We start from the raw sequence: 21,977 nt of genomic DNA, 5'->3' as shown, positions 1-21,977 counted from the left end.
TCAGGGGCATTGCAGTGTGGCATAGGGTATAACGGGCATTGCGGTATGTGTCACAGGCATTACGGTGTGTGGTATACTATATCACGGGCATTGTGATATGTGGTATAATGTCTCAAGGTCATTGCAGTGTGTGGCATAATGTATCACGGACATTGCGGTATGTGTCATAATGTGTCAGGCATTACGTTGTGTTGTATACTATATCACGGGCATTGTGGTATGTGGTATAATGTCTCAGGGTCATTGCAGTGTGGCATAATGTATAACGGGCATTGCGGTGTGTGGCATAGGGTATAACGGGCATTACGGTATGTGTCAGGCATTACTATGTGTTGTATACTATATCACGGGCATTGTGGTATGTGGTATAATGTCTCAGGGTCATTGTGGTGTGTGTGTCATAATGTGTCACAGACATTGTATGTGCTATAATGTATCAGGGGCATTGCAGTGTGTAGCATAATGTATAACGGGCATTGCGATTCCTGTCATAATGTGTCACAGGCATTAAGGTGTGTGGCATAATGTGTCACAGGCATTACGGTGTGTGGCATAATGTGTCACAGGCATTACGGTTTGTGGCATAATGTGTCGGGGGCAATATGGTGTGTGCATATTGTGTCATGTGCATTATTGTGTGTGGCATAATGTCTAAGGGCCATTGCAGCATGTGGCATAATGTATACTGGGCATTACTATAAGGAGGAAAAATGACAAATAATGTAAGGGGCATGAATCAAGATTATTTTTCTTTCCTGTGGTGGCTAACGTCTGGGCGTGCAGGTTGCATAACTGGGGTATAAGGAATTATTTTCCTGCAGTGCAATGCCTCTTTATGAAGCCACGCCCCTACGGCGCACGCATTTTTATCACTTTAATAGTGCGAATGATGGGGGGAGGGGCGCCAAATAATTTTTTGGCTTGAGGGAGAAAAATTTCTAGTTACGCCACTGATTATAGCCATTTTCCTATATTTACACTAGCTCAATACTATAAGCCCTGTGAATTTTATTCTCACATCCAACACAGTGCATTGTTTTTTTTCCATTCATTTTTATTGATTCATAGAGAGTCAGTACAAATTACATAGCACAGTATAAGGAATTTCAAAGTTCAACATATCAAATCAACAAGAATATATAAAAGCCAATAACAGGAAGGTAGTAACAAGACTGGGAAAACCGGAATAATAAAAAATCGAGACTGGATGAAATATGTTTAACAAAATAGGCATTTAGAAAGGCGCACCCTTATCTATAACTGTTAGGTTATATCAAGTTGTCAGCTTAAAACTTTGTCTAAGTGAATTTTTAACATCAGGGGGAGTGTATGAAAATTAGGTAATCATGTGTCAAAAAACCTTTCCACCAAACCTTCCTTATTAATTGAAGTATCTGTCCAGTCCATATAAAAATAAATGGGACAGTCTAGGTGTAAACAAGGAAAGTAAAGGAATGGATGGTTCTATCCATTGAGAAAGAATTGTTTTTTTTTTTATTGCATAATGATAGCTTATTACCTTTAGATAACATAGAGAAAGGTAACCCTGGAAACAATTCCCAAAATATCCAAATTGGCAACAATGGGATATATATGTGTAAGGTATTGGTAATATAAAGGTGAATTTGGTTCCAAAAATCCGCTACCTTGGGACATAACCAGAGGCAATGAAATATATCTACCTCAGATGAACCACATTTGAAACAGTCGGAATTATCGGATTGTCCAGTTATACATTTTAATTTAGGGGTAGGATTTTATAGTTCATTTCTGAGTACGAGGTGGATATCAATTTCTTGTTGAAAATTCTGGTAGCTTTCACTGTTGGAGGTAGTGAAAGTTCTGGAAAAATAGGCTTCCATTGTTCTAGACCTCCTGTGACATTATACAAATCTAGAACAGGTCGAATATGAGCATAAATATTAGCGGACGAGAGAGGTACAGTAGGTCCGCTCCACAGCATAGCATGCAGTCTACTTTGTCTCTCTTAGTTAACTGTGAATGTTTAACAGTAGGATCTTTATTAACAATAAGTCCACCTTAGACACAGGGCAACAATATGCTGTATAAGAACCTATGGTATTAGACAAATTACTTAGAGATGAGAAAGGGTTCGGTGGTCGGGATGCTGGTGGTCACATGACCAACAATGGCATCCCGACACTGAAGATCCTGACATCTGAGGGTGTAAGTATTTTACCCTCCCCTACTCTAACCCTAACCCTCAGGGGGTGTCAGCTAGGGCCAACCATCCCCCCAGTGCCTAAACCTGACGCAAACCCAGATACTTACCTAAGGGATGTCAGCTGTCAGTGTTCTGGCACCGGTCTCCTAAGTGGTGTCAGTATTCCGGGGCCAGTTATATAACCACCGGCACCCCGACGCATCCCATGAAATACTACTTCTTTTCTTCGCTTAGTAAATATAGGGTTCTGACACAAATGCGTTTTAACAAATGAGGGGGCCCGTGTGCACCTCCGGGTTGGCCCCCTTCTCTGTACGTCACAGTAGTCACTCACATTGTGTTGGAGTCTACTGCGCAGGTCTCCAGAAACATGAGGCCCGCCATGTTTCGGAGACCAGTTTGGCTACTGCACATGCGCAGCGACCATTGTGGCGATGATTTTGACCGTGACTGCAGCTCCAGATGCTGGACTTCAGAAAGGTAAGTTTTAAAAATGGGTGCGGTGAGGGCCCCCCCTGGACCCAGGAGCCTGTGTGCACCATACACATTGCACCCATTATAGAAATGGGAGTCATTCTGAGTTGATCGCTCACTAGCAGTTTTTAGCAGCCGTGCAAACGCTATGCCGACGCCCACTGGGAGTGTATTTTAGCTTAGCAGAAATGCGAACGCATGTGCAGCCGAGCTCTGCAAAGAAACAGTTTGTGCAGCTTCTGAGTAGCTCTGAACCTTCTCAGCGCTTGCGATCACTTCAGCCTATTCATGTCTGGATTTGATGTCATACACCGCCCAGCGAACGCCCAGCCACGCCTGCATTTTTTCTGCCACGCCTGTATTTTTGCAAACACTCCCTGAAAATGGTCAGTTGACACCCAGAAATGCTCCCTTCCTGTCAATCTTTTGGCTCCCATCAGTGTGAAGGAAAACTTCGCTAGAACCTGAGCACAACCACAAGGAGCTTTATACCTGTATGTCAGCGTGCGCATTGCGACCCATACGCATGTGCATAAAGCCTTGTCGATCGGCCTGGGGGCTTAACCCTATATCTGCAGATATACGCAACTAAGATCTCCGTATTATCTGACTATTATTATATAGTAATATTATTCACTCGGTGTGCATTAGGGAACACAGTTTTTTTCCTACACAGAATTACCCCTCCCCTTTTAGCACCTGAGTGACATTACAATCTGATTGAGCAGCTTCCCACCTTGTGTATTGTATATAGAGAGGCACAAATGGGTCAGCATTAGGAAGGATTGCTGACTCTAGTAGTGCCATAGGGGAAGTCAGGGGTATCCCCAGGTAAGCTGGCTCTCAGATGCTGTAGGTGCCATTACCATGTGGCCTTACACTGGGAATTTAACCCAGATATATATATGTAATTATTTATGGGGTGGGTGTGGGGTGCAGTGGCCCCTGTGTCGGTATGGGTGGGCTGTTGCAGGTCGGCACACCCTAACACTTTATTAACACTTATTATTTTTCCTATCACTTTGTATATATTTTTTAATCACACCACTTACATAGCACTTCTGTGCTTCTTATTAACCCCTATTAATTTTCACCTGTGTGCTGACCTGGGGTGGCCGGCCTGTGCCGACATTGTGGGGTCCTGCACCCCAGGCCCATACCTAGTATTAGGGACCCCCAGTGACGGAGAAGCCTTGTCGATCGGCCTGGGGGCTTAACCCTATATCTGCAGATATACGCAACTAAGATCTCCGTATTATCTGACTATTATTATATAGTAATATTATTCACTCGGTGTGCATTAGGGAACACAGTTTTTTTCCTACACAGAATTACCCCTCCCCTTTTAGCACCTGAGTGACATTACAATCTGATTGAGCAGCTTCCCACCTTGTGCATGTGCATAAATGCCATTTTTTCACCTGATCGCTGTGCTGCGAAAATCGGCAGCGAACGATCAACTCAGAATGACCACCAATGTTCTGACACCATTTAGATCATGTATAAGTGCATTTTAGAACTGACTGACAGGCTGGTGCAACATAATATCCACTAAGATATACAGTACTTTCACTGACACATGTTACCAAACATCAGACATTGCTGTGAGAGAATATGGAAACACTTTTAGAATTGTAAATATTGTTTACACAACATTCTATTGATTATGTGAACATTCCGAGACCAGAAACCCCCCCCCCCCCTATCTATGAATTGAATATTTTAATGGAATCTCAATATAAGAGTCAATATAAATATTGCATTACCGATAGACAGTGTCTCAAGCAAAAATGCTACATGATCACCCAAATATCAATTTTACACCTAATAGTATAATATAATTAGAATTTAGTTATTATACTACGTCATAGAACAAAGTGATATGATATTAACTTTATAGTTCAACACTCTCACTATGAGGATTCATTATCATAACATTCAGCTGGGTTATTATGCAACTACCTGAGTCATATTGAATACAATTCCAGTCTAAATTATATGTTATATATAGCATGTTTATTATTATTATTATTATTATTATTATTATTATTTATTCACATCTTTTTCTTTCCCTCATTATTAACAATTTAGCTGGCTTATGAATTATTTTTAATAACAATGAAGATATTTTAATATTTTGTCACCTAGACTTCCATTATTTAGGATACATTACATTTAAATTACATTTGATCTAGTGAGTCCCACATATAGGAATATTTTTTTATTTCTCTTGTTTACATGTATTTTTAAAGCAGCAACCAGGTCTTGCACCTCCGGGTGCTCGCAGACTATTACATTTAACCTGTGGAATTGTTCCTAAAGAATCATGTAATTGAGCATCAAGTAACCATTGTGTACCATCGAGAACAATATGGTGTATGTAAGAAATTAATGCATATCACACAATAATGAAGAAAGCCAGATGTACTATATGCTGAAGGATGCGGGCCTAAACAATCAATGTTGGCCAGATTAGGGTGCACAGCAATTTATCTGAAGAATCGTTCTCCCACATTTGCCTTACAAGGTAAAACATCAATTGAAGTGTGGTCAGGATAAGGGCTAAGCGTAAAATATCTCAGAGTTTTTGGTAGTACCACCTACTGTCCTGTATGTACACAAACCAAAATACAAAAGACTCAAGATAGATTCAAAGTCCTGCTCGGTTATTGACATGGTAATAAATGAAGCAGTCTCTGGAAACCAAGTACTAGAAAGCTTGTCAAGTCATGAGATATCATATGTAAAGAAACAGCACATATAAAAGAACAGCTGGAACTCAAAGCACAAAACAAGTATATGTCACTGGAAATGCCAGCAGCTGGAGACATATCTAAGCAGAGACTACCAGTGTGGACATCCAACTGCAGAAAAGAACTTCTTTGAGATCAAATATTGGAAAACCATGAAAGAGATACGATGAGGAATTTGCGCATATTGTGTTTGGTGAGCCTCTAGATATCCGAGAATTGAAGCTAAGAGCTGACTGGTGTGATTGGAAGTCCAAAGTAGGCAAAAAAAAATGTCCACGAATTGAGTTTCGTAAGTATGGAAGATATCAACAGTATTGAGAGTAACAGCAGTAATGAGTTTGTGAAGAAAGAGACTGTTGATATGGATGCACAGTTAGTGAGAGGAGTCTTGCTGATGTCCATACCAAGAAATGTGGACAAGACTAATTTTACAGGTTGTTACAAGAAAGCAAAAAGTGAAAAATGTTTATGAAAATGGAGAAGCTTGTAGTGAGTAGGGGTGTGTAGGGGGGGGCGCTACTGCACAGACTACATGCTGGCTCCTTTTGGGAGGCTTCATTCCCTAACCAAGATGGCTGCCATTTAGTCTCCAGTGCATGCGCTGCGCCATCTTGCCACTATGTTAGAGTACCATAGTTGAATCCAGATGTTTTCCATTTAGCTTAGTTAGACCCTGTGATATACTGCATTCCATACTCCATTATTTTCCTTGTATTCTGCACCACTACCACATATTTAGGAAAAATATGCTGCTTCTCTGTAAAATTGTATCTCTTCACTTCAACAACCCAAGCGCTTCCCTGAAAATCTATGAATAATAGCAAATGCAAAATTAATGTTTGGGAAAACCGCATAAAATTAATTGAATTACGGTAGTTAAAAAATGTACTAAACTTACTATAATTCTGATGCCATAATATTCATTTAATACAGGACACCTCTGAATTACAGTATACAGGTTCTGTGGTTGATTAAAACCACGTCAAATGCAGACTTTAATATAGCCAGCCCCAGAAACTGTGTAATTCATAGGTGTCCCTGATTACGGAATATTATGGTAATCCTTACTACAGTATAAAATAGTGTTGGCTTCTGACTAATAGAAATGAGATTCTGAAGGCCTGCAAGTTAACTCACTTTCTGCTATCTGATGAGATACAAATCTATAGAGCTAATCTTTAAGAACAACTAAATCTGATAAACTATCAATCCCTTCCGAGGAACGCTCATAAAATAATAGAATAAAAACATGTTTTCTGTACCAGCAAATTACTGTAGAAAAAAAAACACTGGTCATTCTCATGTTGCCTAGAGAAAAGAGAGCTATGAAAGCTAAGAAGATCACGCAAAGACAGAGAGGTAAGAAGAAGGAACAGGGAACAAATTTACTCCAGGGCACACCAGGGAGCAGTGACCATACCAATATCATACTGACCAAGCTGGTCACTGCTCCCTGTTACAGACGGCATACTACATTGGCAGTAGTGAAGTGAATTAGAGCGGCTCGCTGTCAAAGCCGGTTCCTGGTGAGTGCACACATCAGGTTTATTTTGGATCCAGAGACTGCACTGTTGCACCAAATAATTACGTGGTCCATAATAATATTATCTGGCTTTAGCAACTGCTATATATCCATACATATGGTACATTTCCAGGATATATAAGAACAGCTGGACAGCAGCATTACTGGCCACGAAAGTGAAATATACAGTTAAGGTATTGAGCCCATTCTAGGCTCATGAGCGGCAACTAACAAAGAGACATAGATACAGTCAGTGCCGTAACTAGACATTTTGGCGCTGTGTGCAAGAAACAGCATCGGCGCCCCCACCCCTCAACATAAACCGGCGGCAGTGCGCGCCGTAGGCGTGCGCAATATAATATAGGGACAGGGGTGTGGCCACAAAATAATACCAATTCATATAATGGTGCACAGTAGTCTCCATTATTCAAATTACGCCACACAGTAGCGCCACTACACCAGGTAGAGCCGCTTTTTCACATTACGGCAGACAGATTCACATTTTTACACATTACGGCAGACAAAATCCCCTTTTAATACATTACAGCAGACAGCGTCCCCTTTTACGCATTACGGCAGACAGCGTCCCCCTTTTTACACATTACGGCAGACAACGTCCTCTCTTTACACATTGCGGCAGAAAGCGTCGCCTTTTTACACATTACGGCAGAGAGCGCCCTCTTTTTTACACATTACGGCAGACAGTGTCCCCCTTTTACACATTACGGCAGACAGCAGCCCCCTTTTTACACATTATGGCAGACAGCGTCCCATATAAACATACGTATATATATATATATATATATATATATATATATATACACACTCACACACACACACTTAACATACATAGACACACACAAAGCAACACAGAGAGCCAAAAATTCCAATTTTATAAACCGCAGTATAATAAAAAAAACTACATTTTAACAGCAGGATGATTTAAACAAAAAAATAAAAAAATACAGCTAGCTTACTTTTTTTTCTCTGCAGCTGGCAAGCTGCTTGTGGCACTCTGCTGGCTGGCTCCACAAACTCTTCTTTCCTGCAGCCTGCGTGCCCAGCCAATGACTGAGCCGCAGGCTGCACCTTAACACCATTGGACAGCTGAGCCGTCGCTCAGCTGTCCTGAACTTCTGTGCGGCGCTGGAGCCTCTGCTGTTCGGTTGCCAGGGCAACCTACAGAGAGCCGTCGGAGGAGCGCAGTGCCGGAGATCTGAAGCTCTGACCGCGACCGCCGCCTGCCCAATCACCCGCCGATCAGTGAGCCGCTTTCTCAGGGACGGGAAATGGGATTGCAGCCAGAGGGAATATGCGCTCTAACTAGGTGTGCGCTGTGGGCAATGCCCCTTCAGCACACACCTAGTTACGGCGCTGGATACAGTATATGGGCATGGACTGTTCTGTCATATATGAACTTTGAAAGCACTCTGGAGCACTATAGCGCATCAATAGAAATTGCAGTGTTTCTATAGCCCATAAAGTGCTAAATATGCATCTGAATGAATAATGTATGCTTATAAATGCATTTTATTTTATATAAAGAGTTTTTTAATACGCAATAAATGTGATTGGAATTTATGCGCTCTCTTAATATATACATTTGTGATACGAGTATAGTGTAACCTTAGGCTATCGAGTGGGAGCAGCTTGTTTCAATTGTATGGTGATCAGTATAGCATCTAGGTATTTAAAGATCGGGATACCTGTTGATGAACATATCATTTATTTATGTATTGACTGTTGCGCCTGGATTATTGTTCGTGCACAGACGCACGTAGAGGTGTCAGTTTTTAGATTACCCTCCCGAGCACCTGTGTGTGCACAAAAAAGTTTTATATTGATTACCATAAATACAGCTTCATTGATTTTGTAGTAGTCATATGTATATTAGTAATTGTCACCTATTAAATTAAAAAAATGGACAAGATCATAAGCATAAATATTCTCAGAAATAACAGCATCATATAATTGAGACATAAGGGAATTCCAAACACGTAGGTTTCTTCACAGTAAGGACAATACATGTTTGGAATGGGATCCGGTGTGAAGATCGACAATGTCTAGGTCGACAATGTTTAGGTCGACCACTATAGGTTGACAGTCACTAGGTCGGCAGATAGCTACTCCACAGGTGTGAAAGCATCGCTGCCGTGTGGGTGTGACCTGTGCTGTGTGGGTGTGGTTAGTGCCCTGTGAGTGTTACCTGTGCTGTGTGGGTGTGGTCAGTGCCCTGTGAGTGTTACCTGTGCTGTGTGGGTGTGGTCAGTGCCCTGTGAGTGTTACTTGTGATGTGTGGGTGTGGTTAGTACCATGTGGGAGTGACCTCTGCTGTGTAGGTGTGGTCAGTGGCCTGTGGGTGTGACCTGTGCTGTGTAGGTGTGGTCAGTGCCCTGTGAGTGTTACCTGTGCTGTGTAGGTGTGGTCAGTACCCTGTGAGTGTTACCTGTGCTGTGTGGGTGTGGTTAGTGCCCTGTGAGTGTTACCTGTGCTGTGTGGGTGTGGTCAGTGCCCTTTGAGTGTTAACTATGCTGTGTGGGTGTGGTTAGTACAATGTGGGTTGGACCTGTGCTGTGTATGTGTGGTCAGTGGCCTGTGGGTGTGACCTGTGCTGTGTAGGTGTGGTCAGTGGCCTGTGGGTGTGACCTGTGTTGTGTGGGTGTGGTCAGTACCCTGTAAGTGTTACCTGTGCTGTGTGGGTGTGGTTAGTACCATGTGGGAGTGACCTGTGCTGTGTATGTGTGGTCAGTGGCCTGTGGGTGTGACCTGTGTTGTGTGGGTGTGGTCAGTGGCCTGTGAGTGTTACCTGTGCTGTGTGGGTGTGGTTAGTACCATGTGGGTGAGACCTGTGCTGTGTAGTTGTGGTCAGTACCCTGTGAGTATGACCTGTGCTGTGTAGGTGTGGTCACTGCCCTGTCAGTGTTACCTGTGCTGTGTGGGAGTGGTTAGTGCCCTGTGAGTGTTACTTGTGATGTGTGGGTGTGGTTAGTACCATGTGGCTGTGACCTCCACTGTGTAGGTGTGGACAGTGGTCTGTGGGTGTGACCTGTGCTGTGTAGGTGTGGTCAGTGCCCTGTGAGTGTTACCTGTGCTGTGTGGGTGTGGTCAGTGCTCTTTGAGTGTTAACTGTGCTGTGTGGGTGTGGTTAGTACAATGTGGGTGGGACCTGTGTTGTGTATGTGTGGTCAGTGGCCTGTGGGTGTGAACTGTGCTGTGTAGGTGTGGTCAGTGCCCTGTGAGTGATACTTGTGCTGTGTGGGTGTGGTCAGTGCCCTGTGAGTGTTACCTGTGCTGTGTGGGTGTGGTTAGTACCATGTGGGTGTGACCTGTGCTGTGTAGGTGTGGTCAGTGGCCTGTGGGTGTGACATGTGTTGTGTGGGTGTGGTCAGTACCCTGTAAGTGTTACCTGTGCTGTGTGGGTGTGGTTAGTACCATGTGGGTGAGACCTGTGCTGTGTAGTTGTGGTCAGTGGCCTGTGAGTATGACCTGTGCTGTGTAGGTGTGGTCACTGCCCTGTCAGTGTTACCTGTGCTGTGTGGGAGTGGTTAGTGCCCTGTGAGTGTTACTTGTGATGTGTGGGTGTGGTTAGTACCATGTGGCTGTGACCTCCGCTGTGTAGGTGTGGACAGTGGTCTGTGGGTGTGACCTGTGCTGTGTGGGAGTGGTTAGTGCCCTGTGAGTGTTACTTGTGATGTGTGGGTGTGGTTAGTACCATCTGGCTGTGACCTCCGCTGTGTAGGTGTGGACAGTGGTCTGTGGGTGTGACCTGTGCTGTGTAGGAGTGGTCAGTGGCTTGTGGGTGTGACCTGTGCTGTGTAGGTGTGGTCAGTGCCCTGTGAGTGTTACCTGTGCTGTGTGGGTGTGGTTAGTGCCATGTGGGTGTGTACACCTTTACACTATCAGCTTAAATGTCTCTAACTATGTAAAATTATACAAAGTACATCATTTTGTGAGAATAGAAATACAATTTTAATAATTAAGATATATGGCCAACTGTGTGGCCAGCTGGGCAGCTGATGTTCAACATTCTGACAATATGACAGGCCCGATTTTATGCGGAGGCCTGGAGCTGAAGATCCATCTGCTGCTATTGTCAATCTGGCCCTGTTGGTTCGGGGTAGGAAATCACGTTTTGCCAAGACATTTTATTTAAATGATTTTTAATATGCATAAACTACGTAGTAAATAGTCTCTGAAAAGATTTAATCAAGATGGCCATAAACTGCATGATTGTGTGGCAGGCCAACCAACAGGGACAAGGGTGGACAGGATGAAAACCAAACAAAGATACAGACCATTTTTCAGCCCTGACCAATGGACAACACCATGCATGATATTTATTCATATACCGTAAGTCATTTAGATGAATATCTTACAGTGTATGGACAAATTCATTGTATCATTGTATATGATGAGTCCATACTTTGAACTGTTTACTTTTTTTTGCAAATATATCTATGATATAAAGTATACATTGTTCCTATTAGAGTTATAAAGTTTATTATAAATGCTATAATTCTGTTTACAGTGGAAAAGCAGTGATGAAGACCCCTTTCAACGATAATGGGACAATCACTCCTACTTTGGAGAATAGGACCTTATATAACATGACAGTGGATTATTCCTCCACGTATGTTTTTACATTTATTTCCTAATTATTACATACAGAATGTTTTTCCTTATTTTATGTAATCATCCTATTCAGGTGGCTGCTATTTGATATAGTAAAGGCAAAACAAGCATGCATTCACCCAAAAAAATATTTATGCTGTGAGAACATATTTTGCAGCATTGCAAATTATATTTTTCTAAATATAGATTATAAGCTTGCAAGCCGGGCCTTCTTACCACTACATCTGTCTGTTATTACACAGTTTTGTGTTATCACTGTTGTTACAATTGTAAAGCGCAATAGAATATGCCACGCTGTAGAGGAAACTGTTAAATAATTAAATAAAATATACAGTACACTAATACAGTGCAGTACAGTAACACAGTACACTAACACAGTACACTAATATAGTACCCTAATACAGTACACTAATACAGTATACTAACACAATACACTAATACAGTACACTAACATAGTACACTAACACAGTACACTAACACAGTACATTAATACAGAACACTAACACAGTACATTAATACAGAACACTAACACAGTACACTAACACAGTACACTAATATAGTACCCTAATACAGTACACTAATACAGTATACTAACACAGTACACTAATACAGTACACTAACATAGTACACTAACACAGTACATTAATACAGAACACTAACACAGTATACTAACACAGTACACTAATATAGTACACTAACAGTACACACAAATACAGTACACTGACAAAGTCCTCTAACACAGTACCCTAATACAGTACCCTAATACAGTACACTAATACAGAACACTAATACAGTATACTAACACAGTACACTAATACAGTACACTAACATATTACACTAACACAATACACTAATACAGTACACTAACACAGTACACTAATATAGTACACTAACACAGTACACACTAATACAGTACACTAACAGAGTACACTAACAGTACACACTAATACAGTACACTAATACAGTACACTAACACAGTACACTAATATAGTACACTAACACAGTACACTAATATAGTACACTAACACAGTACACTAACAGTACAGACTAATACAGTACACTAACGCAGTACACTAATACAGTACATTAACTTAGAACACTAATTCAGTACACTAATGCAGTAAAATAACACAATACACACTAATACAGTACACTAATACAGTACACTAAAGTGTAATGCAGAGGTGAGTGAAGTCCTGGTGAAGTAGAGCACAGGCTGCTTCTGAATTTTCTGTATTTCCTTGCCATTCCCTGAAATAACATTACACACTGTGGGCCTGATTCAGAGGTGGACACAGAAGTGCCCTCAGCTACATCTTTTGGTGGCCTCTTGTCAGTGACTTATGCAAATGCCACTACACAGTCCTTCCCATGTGTGCATCCATGCTTCTGAATGTGCAAGGGCTGAGGTGCCTACTTTCAGCATCTGTACAAGCAGTAATACCTGCCCTCTTTTAGATTTGGTTGGAGTTGCTAGCACTTCTGCTTCTTTGGAAGCAACAGTGGTAGAGCTGCATGGTAATGTAGCAGGAGGCTTCTATTACAAGTAGAAGCCTCCTGCTGCGGAAGTGATCTATTACAAGTAGAAGCCTCCTGCTGCAATAGTGATCTAAGCTTCATCCTAGGACACAGCTGCGGATCACTGTGACACCATCGGGTGGTTGTGGCACCCATGGGGTTACGTAAACTGCATGCTGCAGATCCTCATAAGAGGCCAGGAACTTCAGACCCCTTAAATGCAGTGACACACCTCCATTTTTACAGAGGCAGTTGCCACCTCCTTCCCCATACCCAACTAAAATAAGACTGTAAATCACTGAAATACAATTAGCTTACTATCATGGCCCCAGAATAAAAACTAGTTAAGTTGTGGTTACATATATATATATACTAGTGACTATGCCCTACAAGCCCTAGCTATCATCCGGCTGCTAGTCAGCATTAGAAGCCCCGCCCACCAGCTCCTACAGTCCTTTTATCGCTTACACATATACCAGACCAATCATTCCCATGTAGTGTAGCTGTGTGTGAAAACTTTCCTGTCTTCCCCTTGTCTTAGGGAGTATGTCCTATTCTGGACATTAGAAACTGGCAAAGTACCCTCTACCCACTAAGAATATTCCCCTTAGCTTTGCCATACTCGGTGAAGTGGAATCTTTACCCGGAAAATATTTTCCTTTTCCCAACTCCCATCTTAGCTTTGCCAACTTTACTAACTAGACAGCCATGGGAAATGCAGACTTTTGGGACAGGACATTGGCAGAGCCCCAGGCCTAAATTCCACTGCAGTATAAAATTGAAAGGTTGCAATGCCATGAACCAACGTGTAACCCTGGTATTTACCTCCTTATTCATATATATCCATGTCAGCAGGGTGTGGTTGGTGACGAAGGTGAATTCCCTGCCAACAAGATAGCACCGAAGACCTCTACTGCCCACTTAATTCCTGTTCTAATGTAGCATACATTTTTTTTTCTCGGGCGGATTTTACCACTGAGGAAAAGAATCGGTCTCATCCCCATTTGCAACAATACTGCTCCCGGACCTGTCCTAGAGACATCTGTTTGCAAAACAAACATTTCTCTGAAATAAGGTACCTGTAGCACTGGTGCCATACAAACTGTAAGGCTTCTTTCAAATCCCTCCATGCAGCATCTGAGGATTCTGACCAATCTAACCTGTCTGATTTTTTTTAAAGTAAGTCTGTCAAAGGAGCGGGCCGAGTAGCACAGTTTTGAATAAACCATTGATAGTAAACTAAACCCTTTCTGACTTAGGCCAGTCCCTCACAGCTTCAACCTTATCCATCTGTTTTGTGTTTCCCTGACCAATCATAAAGCCTAGTAACTTTGCCTCTTTCATGGTTATTACATATTTGACTTCAGAAAAGCCTCCACCTTGGGAAGATGGGATTCTGAGTCTTGACTATGGATGACTATGTCGTCAAGCTAAGCTATGGCATATTCTTGGTACAGTATTAGCAGTTTATCCATTGCCTGCTGAAATGTGTCTGGTGGCCTATGCAGGCTAAACGGTAATACCTTAAACTGGAACAGCTCTTCTGGTGTTGAAAAGGCTGTTTTGGATTTGGATGAGGCAGTGAGTGATATTTTCTAATACCTCTTTGTTAAATCCGGGTTAAGCAAATACTACTGGACAAATTATCCACCAGTTATCCATATGTGGCATCAAAGTCATTGCAGAAGCAAATGGCTACGGATAGCTTTGGCATGAGCACTGTCGGATTATTCCACTCGTTAGTGAATTCTTCCACTACCATGGGTTTCAACATGTTCTCCATCTCACACTTCACTGCAGCCTTTAACTAAAACTTCTGGTGAAGTAACAATATCATACTCAATTAACTTGGTACACTCTGGAATAGCCAAAAAAAATTTTCTTCCGAGTTACCATTTCCAATGCTTGTTATCTTTAAATGATGACAAGGGAGACTCTCTGGGAAGTAAACAGCTCTATGTTATCACCAGTCCAACCAGAGCTGTTTCTAGACAATTTGGACCCCGCTGCGAACATGTGCCCCCCAATAGACATACTAAAATGCACCCCACCATATACATAAAAAATATAAATTTTGCATGCACCTTCATGGCCTCGTTAACATGGGCATGGCCTCACTAAAATGGGTGTGGCCTCACAGGAAAAGACTACCTTACACCCCAGTTTTTGACCCTGTACCAACAGACCTTGGCCAACACAGGAAAGAAAAATATTCCACCATGTTTAGCCACACACATTAATGCCCCATGCACCATATTATTCCCACTGCACCATATTATGCCATATACCGCAATGCCCCTGATACATTATGCCCTACAGTAAGGCTTCTAATTACTTTTAAATTACCTGCTTGTTGCTAGGGGTTTCGTGCTCAGGGTTCCATGTTTATTGCCAGGGATTTCATGCTTTTGGATCCATACTCATTGCCAAGGGTTTCATGTTTTGGCTTTGGGTGTCATGCATGTTACCAGGGATGTGTAATGCTCATTGCCAGGGGTTTCATTCTCTGGCTCTGGGTGTCATGCTCAATACCAGGGTTGTGTAATGCTCCTTGCCAGGTGTTCTAATGCTCATTGCCATGGGTTTCATGCTTTGGCTCTGGGTGTCATGCTCTTTCCCTGGGGTGTGTAATGCACCTTGCCAGGGTTTATTATGCTGTGGGTGTAATGCTTGTTGCTAGGGGTAATACTCATTGCCAGGGGTGTATATTCGCTGGTGCCAGGCCACCAGCACTGCTATCCTGCTCCTTCTTCTCCCACCTATAGTACTCCGCTCAGAGGACGGAGTTTCACAAATTGACATGGTTGCATTGTGACATCAGGACACAACCACACAATTTTGCAAAACTCCAACCCCCTGAGCAGAGTACTATGGGAGGAGGGGGAGCAGGATAGAAGCGAGCGAATGCTGTGGTGTGTGCCTAGTGCAATTTCATGGCTCACCGGCCACTAGAATTGGCATTGGCCCCAACGTTAGTGCCCGAGTTTCCTCCACCCATATCTTTAACAGGATGACATGATAAACTTGCTCTACTCAACGTCTTCCTAGCTGCCATACTCGATAATTCAAAGGTCCTATGGCCATTATAACTTCATAAGGGCCTTGTCAATGTGCATGCAATTTACTTTCTTGAGTGGGCACCAGGACAAGCACCTTGTCACCTGTATTAAAGGTGCATATGGTGGCTTGGGTATTAAAACCCCTCTTTTGCCACACTTGTGCTTCCTTTAGGTGTTGCTTAAGCAATTAACCTTTAATCAGTCATGCGACTGGGCCACACAGTGTACCACATTTGGTTCCCTGTATGACTGCCGTTCCCACTCTTCTTTGAGAAAATCCAAGATTCCTCTAGGTTTTCTCCCAAATAAAAGCTCAAAGGGACTGAAATCTGTTGAAGCCTGAGGCACTTCCCATACTGCAAACATGAGGTAAGGCAACAGGATATCTCTATGCTTTTTCCACTGAGCCATGGCTTGCTTAATCATTTGCTTAAGGATCCTATTGAACTGTTCAACCAAGCAGTTAGTTTGCGGGCGATAGACAGAGGTCTATAGCCCCTGTACCCCTACCAACTTGCACAATTCCTTCATTAAGCTTGACATGAAAGGAGTGTCCTGATCCATTAGAATTTCCTTTGGGATACCTAGACAAGTGTACAACAATAGTAGTTATTTAGCTATTGTGTTTGACTCAATTATCTAAAGAGGAATTGCCTCAGGATATTGTGAGTTAATAACTACCAGAACATGTTGTTGTCCTCAAACTGACTGCCCTAACGGACCCACTACAGAGGGCTGACGAAGTCCATTGATGAAATGTTTCAGGGCGGAGCTCTGTGACATCACAATCTTCCGGCGCCCACGGTCCCGACATCAGTGGCTACTGTGATCTGACTTGCGGCGATCTCCATGGGCAGTTAGCGTCTGGTGTTTGGAGTCCGTGTCTCCCTGTAGTGGTGATCCTGGTTTGCCAGTTGGAAATTGTGTGATATCATGTGGTACTCAGCACACACTGGTTACATTTTGGTACAAGCAGTATAGATTTTTACCTTGTGCAGTGCTTTTTAATGCTTTAAAATTAAAATGACTATGCATTATGGACCCCCTCTTTTTGCTTTTTTCACAGATGTGTGTGTTTGTGTGTGTGTGTGTGTGTGTGTGTGTGTGTGTGTGTGCTGTCAATATATATATACAATACCGCTGGTCAGGATCTCAGAGGTCACAATGCAGATGCTAGAATCCAGACTAGCAGTGAAATACTGCAGCCAGAATACCGGCGCCACAGGCTTTTCTCCCTCTGTGGTTGTACACGACACACATAGAGGGAAAATATAACCTGGCTGCCAGCATACTGGTTACCGGGATCCTGCTGTCGGTGTGCTGACGGCTGGGATTCCAGCCACCGGCGTTTCATACAGAACCCCTGAAGAAAACCAACTGGGATTTGGTTGAAACGGCTGTCAGGTGGGCTGCTGCCACTGACCTTTTCTATAGACTATATGTGATTCTGCATTGCAATAAAACTACTAAACGTGAGTGCTGGTTCTGTGTTGCTTCTTTTGAAAAGTGATTTTGAATTGAACCTGGCACCACCATCATTATCCCTTTGTGTCTATGAGTGCAGTCTTGTCCATATATATATATATATATATATATATATACACACACACACTGCTCAAAAAAATAAAGGGAACACTCAAACGACACAATGTAACTCCAAGTTAATCACACTTCTGTGAAATCAAACTGTCCACTTAAGAAGCAACACTGATTGACAATCAATTTCACATGCTGTTGTGCAAATGGCATAGACAACAGGTGGAAATTATAGGCAATTAGCAAGACACCCCAATAAAGGAGTTGTTCTGCAGGTGGTGACCACAGACCACTTCTCAGCTCCTATGCTTTCTGGCTGATGTTTTGGTCACTTTTGAAAGCTGGCGGTGCTTTCACTCTAGTGGTAGCATGAGACGGAGTCTACAACCCACACAACTGGCTCAGGTAGTGCAGCTCATCCAGGATGGCATATCAATGCAAGCTGTGGCAAGAAGGTTTGCTGTGTCTGTCATCGTAGTGTCCAGAGCAGGAGACAGGCCAGTACATCAGGAAATGTGGAGGAGGCCGTAGGAGGGCAACAACCCAGCAGCAGTACCGCTACCTCCGCCTTTGTGCAAAGGGGAACAGGAAAAGCACTGCCAGAGCCCTGTAAAATTACCTCCAGCAAGCCACAGATGTGCAAGCCACAGGGCCCGACGTCCACAGGTGGGGGTTGTGCTTACAGCCCAACACCGTGCAGGATGTTTGGCATTTGCCAGAGAACACCAAGATTGGCAAATTTGCCACTGGCGCACTGTGCTCTTCACAGATGAAAGTAGGTTCTCACTGAGCACATGTAACAGACGTGACAGAGTCTGGAAACACCAAGGAGAACATTCTGCTGCCTGCAACATCCCCCAGCATGACCGGTTTGGCAGTGGTTCAGTAATAGTGTGGGGTGGCATTTCTTTGTGGGGCCCGCACAGTCCTCTATGTGCTTGCCAGAGGTAGCCTGACTGCCATTAGGTACCGAGATGAGATCCTCAGACCCCTTGTGAGACCATATGCTGGTGCGGTTGGCCCTGGGTTTCTCCTAATGCAAGACAATGCTAGACCTCATGTGGCTGGAGTGTGTCAGCATTCCTGCAAGAAGAAGGCATTGATGCTATGGACTGACCCACCCGTTCCCCAGACCTGAATCCAATTGAGCACATCTGGGACATCATGTCTCGCTCCATCCACCAATGCCACGTTGCACCACAGACTGTCCAGGAGTTGGCGGATGCTTTAGTCCAGGTCTGGGAGGAGATCCCTTAGGAGACCATCCACCACCTCATCAGGAGCATGCCCAGGCATTGTAGGGAGGTCATACAGGCACGTGGAGGCCACACACACTACAGAGCCTCATTTTGACTTGTTTTAAGGACATTACATCAAAGTTGTATAAGCCTGTAGTGTGTTTTTCCACTTTAATTTTGAGTGTGACTCCAAATCCAGACCTCCATGGGTTAATAAATTTGATTTCCATTGATCATTTTTCTGTGATTTTGTTGTCAACACATTCAACTATGTAAAGAACAAAGTATTTAATAAGAATATTTCATTCATTCAGATCTAGGATGTGTTATTTTAGTGTTCCCTTTATTTGTTTGAGCAGTGTATATACATGCAAAAAGCCTGGCACTCTTTCCAAAACAATAGCAACGTCCTGGTGCCTTTCCTAACCAGACATGGTAAATATATGAATAGCAAATGGATGGCACTCCATGGATGGAAATAAGACTCCAAACAAGTTCTATGTGGTCAATTTTTCAGGGACACTATTCCTGTTTATCAAGACATGAAAGATGCAAGTGTAACAAACATTTAAATAAACAAACCCACCCTCACCAGTGGGATACCATCCACGCGCCAGCTCCGGGCCACTTACGTCATCACTGCGCCACTGCAGGGACGCTCTGGCGTGGCTGGGTAGGCGTGACAGCTGGTATTCAGAGTCTCCTAGCAACCTCATATAAACAAAAACAATCCCGTGTACTAAATTAGAAATACTCAAAAGAATGTAAATCAGGAACAATGTATCAAAGCACCACATATATATATATATATATATATATATATAAATGGCAAATGGCATAAAAATCTGAAACAAAATGGATTAAGTAATCACAGCATACAAGTTAACCCTATATACAGAGAAAGGTCTATATATATATATATATATATATGTAGATGGAAAGATATGGTGAATAATAAAAGCAAAATAATACTATCAAAAGATAAATGCTACAATTATATCAACTAATGGCTTCTCATAAATAGAGAAAGGACAATATGAAAACTTATGGCCCATGAGGATTATAAAAAGCAATTGAGATTTAAGGTCTCGTTTAATCCAAAGGGTTGGACTGTTTGAATCCTTAGAACCTTTTTGAAGACTTATTTCATCCATGGAGTGCCATCCATTTGCTATTCATATATATATATATATATATATATATATATATATATATATAAATAGAGCAATAATGGAGGCACTCTCCAGATTTTCAAAATGTGCAAAAAATGTTGTAATTTATTATGATATACGTTACATAGTCCACTTGGATAGAATCCTCGATAGATTCTATCCAAGTGGACTATGTAACGTATATCATAATAAATGACAACATTTTTTGCACATTTTTAAAATCTGGAGAGTGCCTCCATTATTGCTCTATATTTACAATGCTTGGTCATTGGAGTGGACACCCCAGTCGTTGCCTTTTGAGGATTTGAGTGCGACCTTCTTTGGATATATATATATATATATATATATACTGTGTGTATCTATCTATCTATCTATCTATCTATCTATCTATCTATCTATCTATCATCTATCTATCTATCTATCTATCTATCTATATATATATATACTGTGTGTGTGTATATATATGTATACTGTATATATATATATATATATATATATATACTGTATGTATATAACTTTATAACTTTAATATACTAATGAGAAAATTGGTATTTTTATTTTTAGGGATTTCACTGAAGACACCAGGCTAAATTCCAACTTCACCTATGATGACAATGAACTTGACAATTTAATAGACTTTATAAGAACAATGTCCATCATATGGTACAGTGTGACTTTAATATTGGGGATAGTAGGAAACGGATTGGTCATCTGGATTGCCGGCTTCAGGATGAAGACAGTCAGTGCTGTGTGGTTCGTACACTTGGCTATTGCTGACTTTGTCACATGCATTTCTCTACCGTTACGTATTTCTGACTGGGCTTTGTATTGGCAAATTCCTTATGATAATTACCTATGTAGGGCTGGTATAACAATACTCTTCATAAACATGTTGAGCAGTGTCTATTTCATGACCGTCATCAGCATTGACCGATGTGTCTCCATTATTTTCCCAATTTGGACCAAATCACACAGGACACCTAGGTTAGCCACCATCATAGCTATACTGGTTTGGTTGTTGACCCTACTTTCGAGTATTCCTTATCTGGTTTTTAACCATGGGGTTGATGATGTCACTGAGTGTTTTCCCAAATATGATTTACCCATTGAATCCAATCTAATAATGAAGACAAATGCCATGTATATCACAAGAAATGTCTGCATGTTTTCATTCCCTTTCGTCATTATCCTAATATCTTATGGCTTAATTTTTATCAAGATAAGAAGAATAAAAAAATCAAAACGGTTTCAAAGACCATTCCGTGTTATCACCTCTGTCATAGTATGTTTCTTCATCTGCTGGTTTCCATATAACACCTGGCCATTAATATCTTTTGGTATAAGTTACTCAAGAACAGATATTGTCATTACAGAAGTTTCCATCTGCTTGGCTTACTTCAGCAGCTGCATCAACCCCTTACTCTATGTCTTCTTTTCCCATGATTTCAAGAAACGTTTTGTAAAGTCCATTCCAGCTATTTTGGAAACTGCTTTTAATGAGCGGTCTGATCTTAACTGCATGGACACTCCCGCTACTACATTTAAAGCTGCAAATTTGGATTCTTCATTATAGATATTTTCCTGAGCGTGCACACTAAAATGCTATATAGATGATAGTCTTAAAAAATATGTATATGTGTTGCATGTTACTTGGGGGGAGTTTTATCAAAGCTCGGAGAAAGATTACATAAACAGAAGCATTATCTCCCTTTACCTTATCTCTATCCAAGCTTGAGACATCTCCCCATAATATGAAACATAACTGTAATTCTATGTACCTCTTCAAGTCCCTTCCTGGAATTCTTCATCATTATTCTCACACAGCCGGCTTATAATGAACATTATAAAAGAAAATAGAAAAAATGTATTATTTAAAAATAATTAATGT

The 21,977-nt window shown here is 41.9% G+C and overlaps 1 protein-coding gene across 1 annotated transcript; it reads left to right on the top strand.

The window, feature by feature from the left end:
* Positions 1-5,707: 5,707 nt before the first annotated feature.
* LOC134965172 (formyl peptide receptor 2-like) lies at positions 5,708-21,662 on the top strand. Its single transcript, XM_063941689.1, has 3 exons — positions 5,708-5,784; positions 11,463-11,564; positions 20,654-21,662. Exons 1-3 carry the CDS (start codon positions 5,708-5,710, stop codon positions 21,660-21,662), a joined length of 1,188 nt encoding a protein of 395 aa, XP_063797759.1.
* Positions 21,663-21,977: the final 315 nt, after the last annotated feature.

The sequence above is a fragment of the Pseudophryne corroboree genome, chromosome 10 (assembly GCF_028390025.1).
Source record: "Pseudophryne corroboree isolate aPseCor3 chromosome 10, aPseCor3.hap2, whole genome shotgun sequence".
Classification (NCBI taxonomy): Eukaryota; Metazoa; Chordata; class Amphibia; order Anura; family Myobatrachidae; genus Pseudophryne; species Pseudophryne corroboree.
This window is presented reverse-complemented; position numbering and strand designations above follow the sequence as displayed.